The 13468-nt window shown below is 42.4% G+C and overlaps 1 protein-coding gene across 1 annotated transcript in view; it reads left to right on the forward strand.

Annotated features, from left to right (window-relative positions):
- Positions 1 to 201: 201 nt before the first annotated feature.
- Positions 202 to 13468, forward strand: part of SELENOI (selenoprotein I) — a 49241-nt gene continuing 35974 nt past the window's right edge. Inside the window, exon 1 of the mRNA XM_049903390.1 lies at positions 202 to 395. Within this exon, the coding sequence (XP_049759347.1) occupies positions 336 to 395 (60 nt within the window). The 5' untranslated portion in view covers positions 202 to 335. The remainder of the gene's footprint in view (positions 396 to 13468) is intronic.

Consider the following 13468-nt stretch of genomic DNA (forward strand, 5'->3'; position numbering starts at 1 on the left):
AATTTTGACGCTAGCAAATGAAGCAAGGAGGGGACCTGAAAGGCAGGTCTTAGTGTTGCCTGATCTACGCCGATTGGACTGCGGCAGCGCAGGGGGCGGGGCGTACGAGCCGGCTAGCAACCCTCCCTCGTGGGGGTGGTGAGACGTGGGCGCTGCGCTTGCGCGCCGGGAGGCGGCGGAAGTGGCCGAGGAGGCTACGCGTGCGCGTTGGGCGGAGCGCCGCTCTTCTCCGCCTGCCCAGCCCTTCCAGCCTTGCGCGGCCGGTGCGGTGCTCGTGTTTTACCACCTCCTCGCGGAGAGTCGCTGCCGAGTGGGCGCTCGATCTTCGGGTCGTCATGATGGTTGGTTACGAGTACGTGAGCCCGGAGCAGCTGGCCGGCTTTGATAAGTACAAGGTAGCGCGGGCCCCGCGGACGCTCCTTTCCCTCCTCGTTGCCCCGGCCTCTCCCAGGCGACTGAGGGGCCGGCGCCGTCCGTGTCACCTTGTCTGCCTGGCTCCGGGCGGGCTGGCGGGCGTTTTTCTGGGGGTCCTGCCGAGTGCGAGGGTTTGGGGTCGGGGTGCGTGAGAGCACCCGAGGTCCGCTGTCCCGACTTGGTCCCTTCCGGGGGATTTCCTTTCCCGTACGAGACCGCTCGCCGATAATCGAACTAGAGAAGTCTCTTCTCTCTTTATTATTTTGAAAGCCCCCGAAGGGTGGTGCAGTCGCCCTCGGTTTTGTTTAATTGCCTTCGTCTTAATGAAGTTTCTACCTCCTCTCCTGCATACAACTTCAGAGATGGAGATGACCGTTCGGCAGACGAGGCGCGGGAGGCGGAGTGACTTACTGAGGCCATTCTGCTGCTGCGCCCCACTCCTAGCAGAGGCAGCCTTCCTCGGCAGTCGCTGGTGGCGCTTGCTCGGCCAGATGAAATAAGTGTGCGCAGGAAGGGACTGTGCAGTGGAAAGAGGCGGGCTTTGGAGTACATATACACCTGATAGCAAAATCCAGTTTATTTGGCCATGGGCAAGTCATTTAAACCCCATTCGGTTCCTCTTTTATCTTTGTAAGCGGGATAACAATCTCTACCGTAAAAAATGATCATAAGGATTTGAGATAATGTATGTAAAGCACCTGACACATAATGAGCCCCCACTAAATGCTGGTTGTTAACTTTTCACCAAATCTGGTTCCTCCCCGATATTCTCTTTTCAGGGAATGACTCCACCATCCAACAAGTTGCCCAAGCCTGAAAGCTGGGCTTTTAAACTTTCGTCTTAGTTACCTGGTACCTGTTCACTCTCAGGCCATTCCTGTCCCGCCCCGCCCCGCCCCCCGCCCCCCGCCCCCCAGGCCAGTGAATCACCAGGTTCTGTGTGTTCTATCATTTTTAGCCTAAACTAGAAGAGTCACTTTATTACTTCTCTCTCCACATCCACATTAAAAAAAAAAAAACCAAAATTTTATTTTAGAGTAGTTCTATATTTACAGAAAAATTGTGAGGTTGGTACAGAGAGTTCACATATACCACACACCCAGTTTTACATGTTACTGACATTTGACGTTAACATGGTGCATTCGTCACAGTTAATGAACCAGTGTTCATACATTATTATTAACTGAAGCCCATGTTTTATTTGTATTTCCTTAGTTTTTACTTAATGTGCTTTTATTGTTCCAGGATTCCATCTAGAATACCACACTGCATTTAGCTGTCATGTCTCCTTAGGCTCATCTTGGCTTTGACATTTTCTCGGACCCTGGTGGCATAGTGGTTAAGTGCTATGGCTGCTAATGAAAAGTCGGCAGTTCGAATCCTTGGAAACTGGGGCAGTTCTACTCTGTCCTATAGGGTTGCTATGAGTCGGCATCCACTCGACTGCAGTGCGTTTGGTATTTCCTTGTTTTTGATCATCTTGATACTTTTGAGGAATACTGGTCAGGTATTTTATAGAATGTCCTTCAACTGGAATTGGTCTGATTTTTTTTAATGGTTAGACAAGGGTTATAGGTTTTGGGAAGGAGACCACAGAAGTAAAATGCCATTCTCAATCATATCAACGGGACATGCTATCAACATGATTTATGTTGATCTCGTTCACCTGGTGGAGGTAGCATTTGTCCTTTTATTGGTTCTTCCACCATGAAGTTACTCTTTTTATCCCATTTCTGTACTGTACTCTTTGGAAGCAAGACAGTGGACAGCCCGCACTTTAGGAGTGGAGAGTTATGCTTCACCTCACTGAGGGCAGAGTATCTACATAAATTATTTGGAACTCTTCTGCATGGGAGATTTGTCTTTTCTCCCGTGTGTAGTCACTTATTTAGTCATTTATTTATATCAGTGTGGACTCATGGATGCTTTATTTTATACTTTGGATCGTACTATTTTATTTTCTTACTCAGCCACATCCACTTTTGCCCTACCAGTCCTTTATGTTTCATAGTGATCTTTTAAAAAAATATGCATTTAGTCACATCACTCCTTTGCTAAAACCCTCCACCGTGTTGGCATTGCTTTCGGAATGAAGTCCAAAACTCTGTAACATGATCTACATGCCTCTGCACGATCTGGTCCTTACCTTAACTATGTCACTGGCTTCATCCCATGCCACTCACTGTCTACGTCTCCCAGTCTCCCCCCTCCCCCCACCTTTTTCAAATTTTCCACTTAATGTTGTTGTGTCAGCCAGGAATGCAGCCCCCCTCCCCACTTGTGTTCATCTTTACATCTTAGCTTAAGTGTCGCTTCCTCAGAGAAACCTTCTATAAGCACCTCCTTTCCTCTTAAATGTGCTCTCATAGTACCCTCTGCTACCTTCTAAGCACTTCTAATTATAATTAAGTATGGAATTAGTTCTTTAACATTAAATATAATGCCCAAGTAGTTAAGCCTGTCTTACAAAAACAAAACAAAAACAACCCACTGCTTTCAGGTCAGTTCCAACTCATAGCAATCACATAGGGTTTCCAAGGCTATAAATCTTTACAGAAGCAGATTGCCACATCTTCCTCCTGCAGAGCCCCTGGTGGTTTTGAACCACTAACCTTTCAGTTAGCAGTTGATCGCGTTACCCGCTGCACCATTAGGTACCACCATAACTTGAGCAGTGTCTTGTGCTCTTATTGTTGGTAGGTGCCATCAGGTTGATTCCAACTCATAGTGACCCCATGTGACAGAGTAGAACTGCCCCACAGCGTTTTTTTTTTTTTTAATTAATTTTTATTGTGCTTTAAGTGAAAGTTTACAAATCAGGTCAGTCTCTCATACAAAAATTTACATACACCCTGCTGTACACTCCAAATTGCTCTCCCTCTAATGAGATAGCACAGTACTTCTCTCCACTCTCTCTCCTCGTGTTCATTCGGGCAGCTTCTGACCCCCTCTGCCCTCTCATCTCCCATCCAGACAGGAGATGCCAACATAGTCTCATGTGTCCACTTGATCTAAGAAGCTCGTTCTTCACCAGTATCATTTTCCATCCCCTATTCCAGTCCAATCGCTGTCTGAAGAGTTGGCTTTGGGAATGGTTCCTGCCCTGGGCTAATAGAAGGTGTGGGGTCCATGGCCTCCAGGGTCCTGCTAGTCCCAGTCTGACCAATAAGTCTGGTCTTTTTACAAGAATATGGGATCTGCATCCCACTGCTCTCCTGCTCCCTTAGGGTTTCTCTGTTGAGTTTCCTGTCAGGGCAGTCATCATTTGTGGCTGGGGACTCACAGGGTTTTTTGACTAATCTTTTTTAGGCAGATCACCTGGTCTTTCCTCCCATGGAGCCCCTGGCTGGGTTCGAACCACCAACCTTTTGGCTAGCGGCCAAGTGCCTAACCATTACGCCACCAGGGCTTCTTGTGTACATACTAGGCACCTGGTAAGCATTTGTGGACTGATTGAATAACTGACAATATTATACTGGATTTTGTTTAATTGGAATTGGGAAAACTGAAAGGGACCTTAGAAAGTCCCGTGGTACACCCTCTGCTTTCAGGCAGTACTGCGTCGTTCCCTTCTGAACTGCGGCACTGGCTTGTGTTGAAAACCTAAGTGGAAAGAGATTCCAGAGCCTCCTTGGTAACTCAGGCCAGGGCTTAACAACTTTCATTTCAGAAGGGCATTAACCCAATTATCTCCTGTTTCTCCTCTCCCTCTACCCCTTTCCTGTTATCCGCTCTGCACTGTAAATATTGACATGTCAAATTTTTTCTTCCTTACTCTGAGTAAGTGCCAATAGAATAACTGTTTCATTTGCAGCAGTGTTTATAGTAGGGAATCTACTTTTTCTTATAAGCAGTTTTCACTAGGTTTACATTTTCAAACTAGATAAAAAAAATTTTTGCCCAATTTTCTCCTCTCGTCTTTTTCCACTCTTCCATTATCTGACTCAGTTCCTGTGTCTGACAGCAGATTTCCTATCCTCTTGGAAAACAAAGGTTAGTTTAGCAAGTGTCCAGTGTTTAATGAGGCTTCCTTAAAAAAAAAAAAAAAAGAGAGAGCACAAGTTTATCACCTAAACATTCTTCCAGTAGATGCTTCTTTACACACTGCTGTATTGATATTAAAAATACAAATCCAAGCATGTTTGAAGGAAAACTGTGGTCTGTTTTGCTGGACTGTGCATTGCACCTAGAGATTTTTTCTTCCTGTCACTGCATTCGCATCGTGTGGTCTTCAGGTAGTAAGTACTCTATAGATGCTTACTGAATTAAAAGAGCTGTTAAATAGAAGTCACCCCATAAGTTGGTAGGGACTCAAAACACTCAAAAGGGATTTTTATTCCCTGGTGTGACCCTGTGTAGTAGAGCAACAAAATGTAGAGAAAAATTGATACTATAAAAGGAGCTGGTGGAAAATTACTTTTGAACTAGTTTAATTTCTTACCTTCCCTAGAGGTACATGTGAGAGCTGCAGTTGGAAACCTGGCAGTCTTACAGAATACTGCTGAAGGAGTGTACATGTGGCTTGGTAATTAGGTTTCTGTAGTGAGAAACTGTAAGACAATTGATTTTCATTGCAGAAGAAAGCAGGGGATGGATTCTCTAGTATGTGCTTTCCTAACACTCGTGCTTCTCCACTGTGTTACCTACCACAGTTTTATTAAAGTTTGTTGAATAATGAGTGCCTTCTCTGTTGGATGTGAGCTCTGGGGAGGGCTGGACCAATGGCTGTCATGTTCAACATGTACCCAAGGTGTAGCACAGTACCATGAACATAATAAAAAGCTGTTGCCATCGAGTTGGTTCTGACTCATAGTGACCCTACAGGACAGAGTAGACCTGCCCCATAGGGTTTCCAGAGAGCGGCTGGGGGATTCGAACTGCTGACCTTTTGGTTAGGCGTCATAGTTTTTAACCACTGCGCCACCAGGGCTCCAGGAACAGAATAAAGCAAAAAAACCAAACCCGCTGCCATCGAGTCGATTCCTACTTATAGCGACCGTATAGGACAGAGTAGAACTGCCCTATAAGAGTTTCCAAGGAGCGCCTGACGTATTCCAACTGCTGACCCTTTGGTTAGTAGCCGTAGCTCTTAACCACTATGCCACCAGGGTTTCCATGAACAGAATAGGTGCTAGCAAGTACACATTGCAGGAATGAAAGTATAAGAGAATATAAGCCGCTTTGGAAGTATGGTAAAAGGAGCTGTGCCTCTCCTGGCTATTGGAAGGATACATTTGTATTTTGAATTTGAAGGGTGTCGGGAGTTTAAGTACCGTTGTTCCTCTTGGTTGCTTATTAATGTAACTTCGGAGGGTTAGGTTCAGGAATTTCAGGCTTATTGTTCCTCCCCTCCACCTGTCCCTTCTTTTGAACAAGTCTTTAGAGTTGAGGAATTTTCCCACTTATCTAAGGGTGAAACTTCTATTGTGATTTACTAATCTGACCTAGGGAAGGCATAGTTTTAATTGATAGTGTAGCAGTTAGTTTTAAATTGTATCAATTTGCTTTAGAGAAGAAGTGTTTTGTGAAATTCTTGAAACCAAATATCTTGCTTGGTTTTAAGAATATAATTTCAGGATGAATTAGTTTCTGTATTATGGTAGTTAATTAACTTGGTTATCAACAACCTGATTACAGGAATTGTGATACTTGTGAATTCATAAGTATTACAATTAGTAGAGAGAGGCTGTACATTTTGATAATGTTCAGGAACCAGAATCTGGCCTTGCATCTTACTGGTTCATATGGTTTGATTTTATTTATCCAACAAGCATTTGAGAGCCCACTCTGTCAGGCACAGCATAGGGGCTGCAAAATTATGCTAAGAAAGTTCTTGGCTTCAAGGAATCCAGCGTGAGGGCACATGGACATGTAAATAAACAGTTATAGTTACTGAGTGCAGTCAGGTGAGTGCCTGGGTGCTATGGGGGAGGAGAGGAGGCAGCTTCCAGAGCCAGGGGTTCAAGCCGAGGTAGGCTTCAGAGAGGGGATGGAGGTGAAGGCAGAGCTCAGTCTAGAACGGTGAAGGCTGATTAGGCCCCAACATTACTAGGTGAAAAGGGGAGAAAAAGCGTTGCAGAACAGGCAGAGTAGTGCGAAGTGTGGAGATCTGAGAGAGTGTTTTCTGGGAGCAGTAAGGGGTGAGATGAGGGGGTTATGCATGATGGTGGAGTGGCAGGAGATGAGACTGGAGAGGAAGGTGGGGCCCTATCAGAGGGGCAAGATTTGATGTAAAGGCCTTCTGGATTTTACCCTTTAGATCAGTGTGTGTCTGGTTCAAGGACTATTGGCATCAGAATCACCAGGGGAAGGTGTTTACACAGTATACTCCTGGGCCCACTTTGGGAGATTCTGATTGGATCTGCTATTATCTGCATGTTAAACACATTTCAGGTAGTTCTTGGGTACACTGTAGTGCTAACAAATTTTAGGGAGCCCCCTAGAGAATTTTAAACAGGATCAGATTTTAATTTTAGGGAGTGCATCCTGGTAGCTTGTGGAAGATGGGTGAATGGTGGAGGCAGGGTTTATGGGGCTGGCTGTTAGGTGATCTGGAGACCTTTAAGGATTGTCCTAAAGATGGAGGACAAGATTGGTTACTCAGACACTGAATTTGGCCAACAAATAGTTTAATTTGGCCCACGTTTGCTTTGTTTCAAAAATTAGGATATTACCCATAAAAATGCAAATTTCTGGATTCTCTTGAAAATCCACAATATTGGACAACGTTGGGCCTGAGCTTCCTCTTGTCAAGGATCAGTGCTTGCCCTCTTTAAAAAAGGCATTTGCTCTCTAGTTTGCCATTTCCTTACTAGTCTGTATCATTTCATGAAGGCCTGTTTTGTTTAATTTACCTGCCTGATCCCTGTGACCATATGAGTTTGTGACTCTTGATTTAAGATTTAAAATGGACAAAGCATGGTGACTGACTAGGTGGAGTGCTTCACATGTTTTGTTTCATTTAATAGTCTCAGGTGCCACGTAAGGTAAAGTTATTGTTACCTTGGTTTCGCAGAGAAGGAAACTGAGGCACAGAGTTGAAGTAACTTGCTGCAGTTCCCACAGCTAGTGAGTGGTGGAGCTAAGATTGCAGATTCCATGTGCTGTGCTGCCTCTCAGAACTGAGAATGAAGTATAAACTCTACCTTCTAGTTACTGGGTGTTTTTCTCCGAGATATATAAACATTAGAATAACCCCACTGCCATCGATTCAGTTCTGACTCATAGCAACCCTATAGGACAGAGTAGAACTGCCCCCTAGGGTTTCCTAAGCTGTAATCTTTATGGGAGCAGATTGCCAGGTCTTTTCTAAACATTAGAATAAAGACCTTCAGTTACATGCTTATTTAGGTATGTGACTAATGTTTGCCAATGGGAAAAAATATGGTGAAAAAGAAAAAATTGATTTTGTTTACTTTTCTATTCCCCAGTTTTAACATTATTAGTAGGGGCAAGTGGGCTTGTGTATGCTGATCTTACATTTAGTTGGTTATTAAGAACATTTCATTTACTGTTAGCTTTAATTGAGAAAAACACTTTTGAAGACATAATTAACTTTGGGACCAATTAAAAGAACTCACAAGCTGTGTGATCTTGAGCAGGTAACCTAGCCTCTCCAACTAGGCTTTCTTATCTGTGAAATGAGGTAGCACCTACTTTATAGGGTCATTACCAGGATTGAATGAGTTAATATTTGTGAAGTGCTTTGAACAATGCCTGGCACATAGTGCTATGTTAGTGTTAAATAAGTAAAAAAGAAAGCTTCGCATTTGTGCTTTCCTGCTTGTGAACGCTAGCTAGTGTGGAACATATACACACATCCCAGGAGGTTATACCAAGAGGAAGTATATTTTTAGGAATGGAAGTTACAGGTGACAACCTAGTAGACAGACTGATAGAGTAACTTAGAAGTCTGTGTCTAGCTTGGATCCCACAGATAAGTTTTAACCTCAGACTTCTTTCTCTTTTTAATTATATGTAATAGTGTTCCATGGGCAGAATAAATAATTTTTCTCAAATGCTACTCTCCTGACTGGAACACTTCTAGACTGCTGGTGGGAATGTCAAATGGTACAACCACTTTGGAAATCGATTTGGTGCTTCCTTCAAAAGCTAGAAATAGAACTACCATGTGATTTGGCAATCCCACTCCTTGGAATATGTCCTAGAGAAATAAGAGCTTTTACACGAACAGATAAATGCACACCCATGTTCACTGCAGCACTGTTTACAATAGCAAAAAGATGGAAGCAACCAAGGTGCCCATCAATGGATGAATGGATTAATAAATTATGGTATATTCACACAGCGGAATACTACGCATCGATAAAGAACAGTGATGAATCCGTGAAACATTTCACAACATGGAGGAATCTGGAAGGCATTATGCTGAGTGAGATTAGCCAGTTGCAAAAGGACAAATACTGTATAAGACCACTATTATAAGAAGTCGAGAAATGGTTTAAACAGAGAAGAAAATATTCTTTGATGGTTACAAGAAGTGGTGGAGGGGGTATTCACTAAATAGATAGTAGATAAGAACTACTTTAGGTAAAGGGAAGACAACACACAATACAGGTGAGGTCAGCACAACTGGACTAAACCAAAAGGAAAGAAGTTTCCTGAATAAACTGAACGCTTCAAAGGCCAGCGAAGCAGGGGCAGGGGTTTGGGGACCATGGCTCAGGAGACATCTAAGTCAACTGGCATAATAAAATCTATTAAGAAAACATTCTGCATCCCACTTTGGAGAGTGGCTTCTGGGGTCTTAAACGCTAGCAAGTGGCCATCTAAGATTGATCAATTGGTCTCAACCCACCTGGAGCAAGGAAAAATGAAGAACACCAAAGACACAAGGTAACTATGAGCCTAGGAAACAGAAAAGACCACATAAACCAGAGAGTATATCACCCTGAGACCAGAAGAACTAGATGGTGCCTGGCCACAACCGATGACTGCCCTGACAGGGAACACAACAGAGAGCCCCTGAGGGAGCAGGAGAGCAGTGGGATGCAGACCCCAAATTCTAGTAAAAAATCCAGACTTAACCGTCAGTTTGGGACTAGAAGGACCCCAGAGGTCATGGTCCCCAAACCTGTTAGCCCAAGACAGGAATGGTTCCCGGGACCAACTCTTCAGACAGGGATTGGACTGGAATATGGGATGGAAAATGATACTGGTGAAGAACAGGCTTCTTGGATCAAGTAGACACATGAGACTGTGTTGGCATCTCCTGTCTGGAGGGGAAATGAGAGGGTAGAGGGGGCTAGAAGCTGCCCGAATGAACACGAGGAGAGATTGTGGAGGGAAGGAGTGTGCTGTTTCATCAGGGGAAGAGCAATTAGGATTGTATAGCAAGGTGTGTGTACATTTTTGTTTGAGAGACTGACTTGATTTGTAAACTTTCACTTAAAGCACAATAAAAATTAATTAAAAAAAAATACTACTCTCCTACTTAAGAATTTGCAAAGGCTTACTTGTGTTTATCATGTGTTTGGGATTTCAAGTTCACTCCACCCGCCTTTCATCTTTTGTCTGATCTCTTGTTAGAATTTATTATAGATTTTTTAAGTCAAGCAGACAAACCTGTTTGTCATCATGATTTGCTTTTTCTCGTCTCATTGTTCTGGCTCTTCTCCAGTCTTCTCTCAGCACCTTCTTTGCTTGGACTTGTTAGCAGATCTAAATGACAAGTGTTGAGCGATAGGAGGGAGATCTCCTTGCTCACTGAGTCATGTTCTCTCTGGGTGTAGTTCTTAAAGTCTTGTACTGGTAAAAATTAAGAAACTTTTTATTTCTGTCCTAGGATTAATAGAACCTGTTTTTCTGCATTTTAAGCTCAGGCTTGGTGTTTTTTATATCTTACTAGATTGTTTCTAGCACAATGTCTTGCGTTTAGAAGGTATTCAGTGACTACTTGCCGAATTTTATTATACTTTGTCTCTTGCTTGAAATGCAATATTTTTAGTCTCCATAAGGAGGCACCCGTGTTGACCACTAAATTGATGGTGGTGGCTTTTCCCTTCAGTGAGGATTTGAGGGAGTGCTGTTAATGTTTCCACCAGAGCAGTGCTTCTCAGGGAGCGACTGACCTGAATACCCTACCAGACAAGCCTCCTTGTGCAGTGGAAGAAAAATACAGAGTTGATGTTTTTTTTTCTCTCCGAAGTTCTTAAGAGACGATGATATGTGTTTCTTTCATTTTGAGGGACGCCTAGAAAGTTGGCTCTGTACAGTGAACATTGTGATGTCATACAGTGAATCCAGTTGTGAACTAAAATGGGTTTTTTGTGGCAGTATGGCTTTTTATTCCTCAAATAAAGCAGCCATGAATGATTTTGAATTCTAGAATTTCGGAAGTAACTAAAACAAATCAGAAATGTTGAGTTTGCATACATCTGAAATGCTTAAACAATAAGTGTGGTTTATGAGTTATTATTTTGCACTCAAGCCTCATTCTATGGCTTTCCACAGTTATGTGAAACGTCTTACAGCTCTTAGGTTTGTATTTCAGATGGATAAGATGGGACTTGTATTAAAAATCATTTGACAGTAAGAGTCCTTATATTGATTAGAAGACAGACAAAGCTGCTTATTATGGATTGTAGAGACAATAGCCTCAGTCTGATTAATAAGTTGTCTAAAGCTCAGTGTTTTGCTCAAAGGCACGCCAATTCAGTTTTCTTAGGATTTAAAGTACAGTACTAAAGAGGTGGTTTCCTATTTATCCTTTAATTAGAGCCAATATTCTTCATAAATTAAGGGGGGACTCACATTTCCGATATCCTTCTCAAAGCCGGGCACTTCACTGTGTATTTTGAAGTCATTCAGAAGTCGTTGAACAGCTCTTTATCTAACCCACAGTGGTGCCTTGCCTCATGTACTGTAACAGTCTCCTCACTGGTCTCTCCATATGCACTCTCACTGCCTTCAGTCCGTTTTCTACACTGTAATCAGAGTGACTGTTTAAAAATATAAATCACAACATGGATTGTGCTTAGAATAAAATCCAAACTCACCGTGGTCTTGTAGGGTGGTGCCTTCCCGCCTCTCCATTCTCATTTCATATTGTTTGTCCTTGCTCACTAAGCTGTAACTATATTGGCCTTCCTTCAGTATTTCAGATATTTCTAGCTTTGTGGTCTGTACATTCTGTCATTCCTTCTGCGTAGAAGGTATCTTGGCAGAAGGTACCTTCCCACCCGACACTTATATACCACATACACGCATATACATTGTCACACATACAGTCTTTATTTTCTCTCTCTTTTTTAAGGTATAAATTATATACAAGTGCACAGATCTTAAGCGTGTAACTTAATGAATTTTTACCTATGTATATAGTCATATAATCATCACCCAGATCAAGATACGTAATTATTTCTAGTACCCCAGAATGCCCCCATTCAGTCCCTCTTACTAAACTACTGTTCTGACTTCTTTTGCTATAAATTAATTTGGTCTGTTTTTGAACTTCATCTAAATGGACACCACAGCATGTCCTCTTTAGTGTGTGGCTTCTTTTACTCACTGTATGGCTCATACATTCTTTACCTGACTGTCTTCTAATCTTTTAGAACTCAGATGTCCTTACCTTAGAGAAGCTTTCTCTGACTACTCCAGTGAGGCGCACTCCCTGCCCCAGTTGTCATCTTCCACAACATCCTGCTTGTTTCCTTCATAGTTTGTTACAATTTGTGATTATTTGTTTTCTTGCTTACCATCTAACTTGGTGAACACAGGAAACAGTTTGGTCTTGTTCACCATTTCTTCCCAGCAGCCTAGGGCAGCGCCTGGCAAAATCATAGGCACTCGATCATGAATATTTGTTGACTCACTTACTGAATGAATGAAGAATAAAATCTGCTTTATTTCCTGATTTGAACCGACGTAAAAATTTTTTTGACAATTTCTGATATTTGACAAAATGTTGACTCTAAGGTAATTCTGGTTTTCATTAAGACTTTATCAAAATCTTTTCATATGGGTAAGAGAAATAATTGCCCTAGATGACAGTACAGAATTCTATAGTTAAATAAAAATTATTATATAGGGTAATAGCAACCTTGAGAGAAGTGTTTGAAAGATCTACCTTGAACAGCAGTTTTATAGAGACTTACAGGAGGGCATTAACTGGTGTGAACAGAGTTACATGCTGAGGTTTTCAGAAGGGATAGCCATTTCTTATTTTGGATAACTGAGTCAGGATCTGAAAAGATCTGGAGAGATTGGAAAGGTTAGCTTACTTTAGCAAGAAGAAATATTGAGGTGGTAAATGTAGACTTTTATATTTGGGTTTAAACAAACAGCCTAATATTAGTACTAGGGAAAGGTGGCTTAGAAGCCCATGTAGAAAAGGCCTGAGGACTGTAAAGTCTTATGTAAGTCTGCAGCGTGGTCTCGTTGCCACAGGAAATCAGTATGTTGAACAGCAGTTAGAGATAAGATGTTGAGGAAGAGGGGCTTATAGTCATATTCTTCTTTCTGCTTATGTGTCTTGAAATATTACTTGTGCTCTGGATCCCACCTTTGTATTGGTTTAGTGACAAATTGGATGGTCTGGAGTAGGGGTTGGCAAACTAAAGCCCCCAGGTCACCTGTTTTGTGAATGAAGTTTCGTGAATTTTTTTTTTTAATGTCTGTTACTGCTTTTGAGCTACAGTGGCAGCGTTCAGTAGTTATTAACAGAGGCCATATGACCCACGAAGCCTAAAATATTGACTGTTCAGCCCTTTACAGAAAAAGCTTGCCAACCCCTGGTTTAGAGAACTAGACCTAGACCTAGCTAATGAAGGAGCTTGGAACCGTGGCAAACAAGAAGCAGGAAAAGGAACATGGTTTGTTCAGCCAGGTGAAGGGAAGATTTATGTGTGACGGGGAGCTAGTAAATATTTGAAGGACTAGTGTGTGGAAGAAAAATTAGACCCTTTTCTCCTTAACTTTGTAAAGCAAAATGAAAATCAGGATAAAAAATTTGGGGCGAGGCGAGGATTTTATTAGTGTGTAGAAAAGTTGCTTTTACGTTGGATTGGGTTACTTCTGGAGGTACTGTGTT

This window comes from Elephas maximus, chromosome 12, assembly GCF_024166365.1.
Source record: "Elephas maximus indicus isolate mEleMax1 chromosome 12, mEleMax1 primary haplotype, whole genome shotgun sequence".
NCBI classification, from domain to species: Eukaryota; Metazoa; Chordata; class Mammalia; order Proboscidea; family Elephantidae; genus Elephas; species Elephas maximus.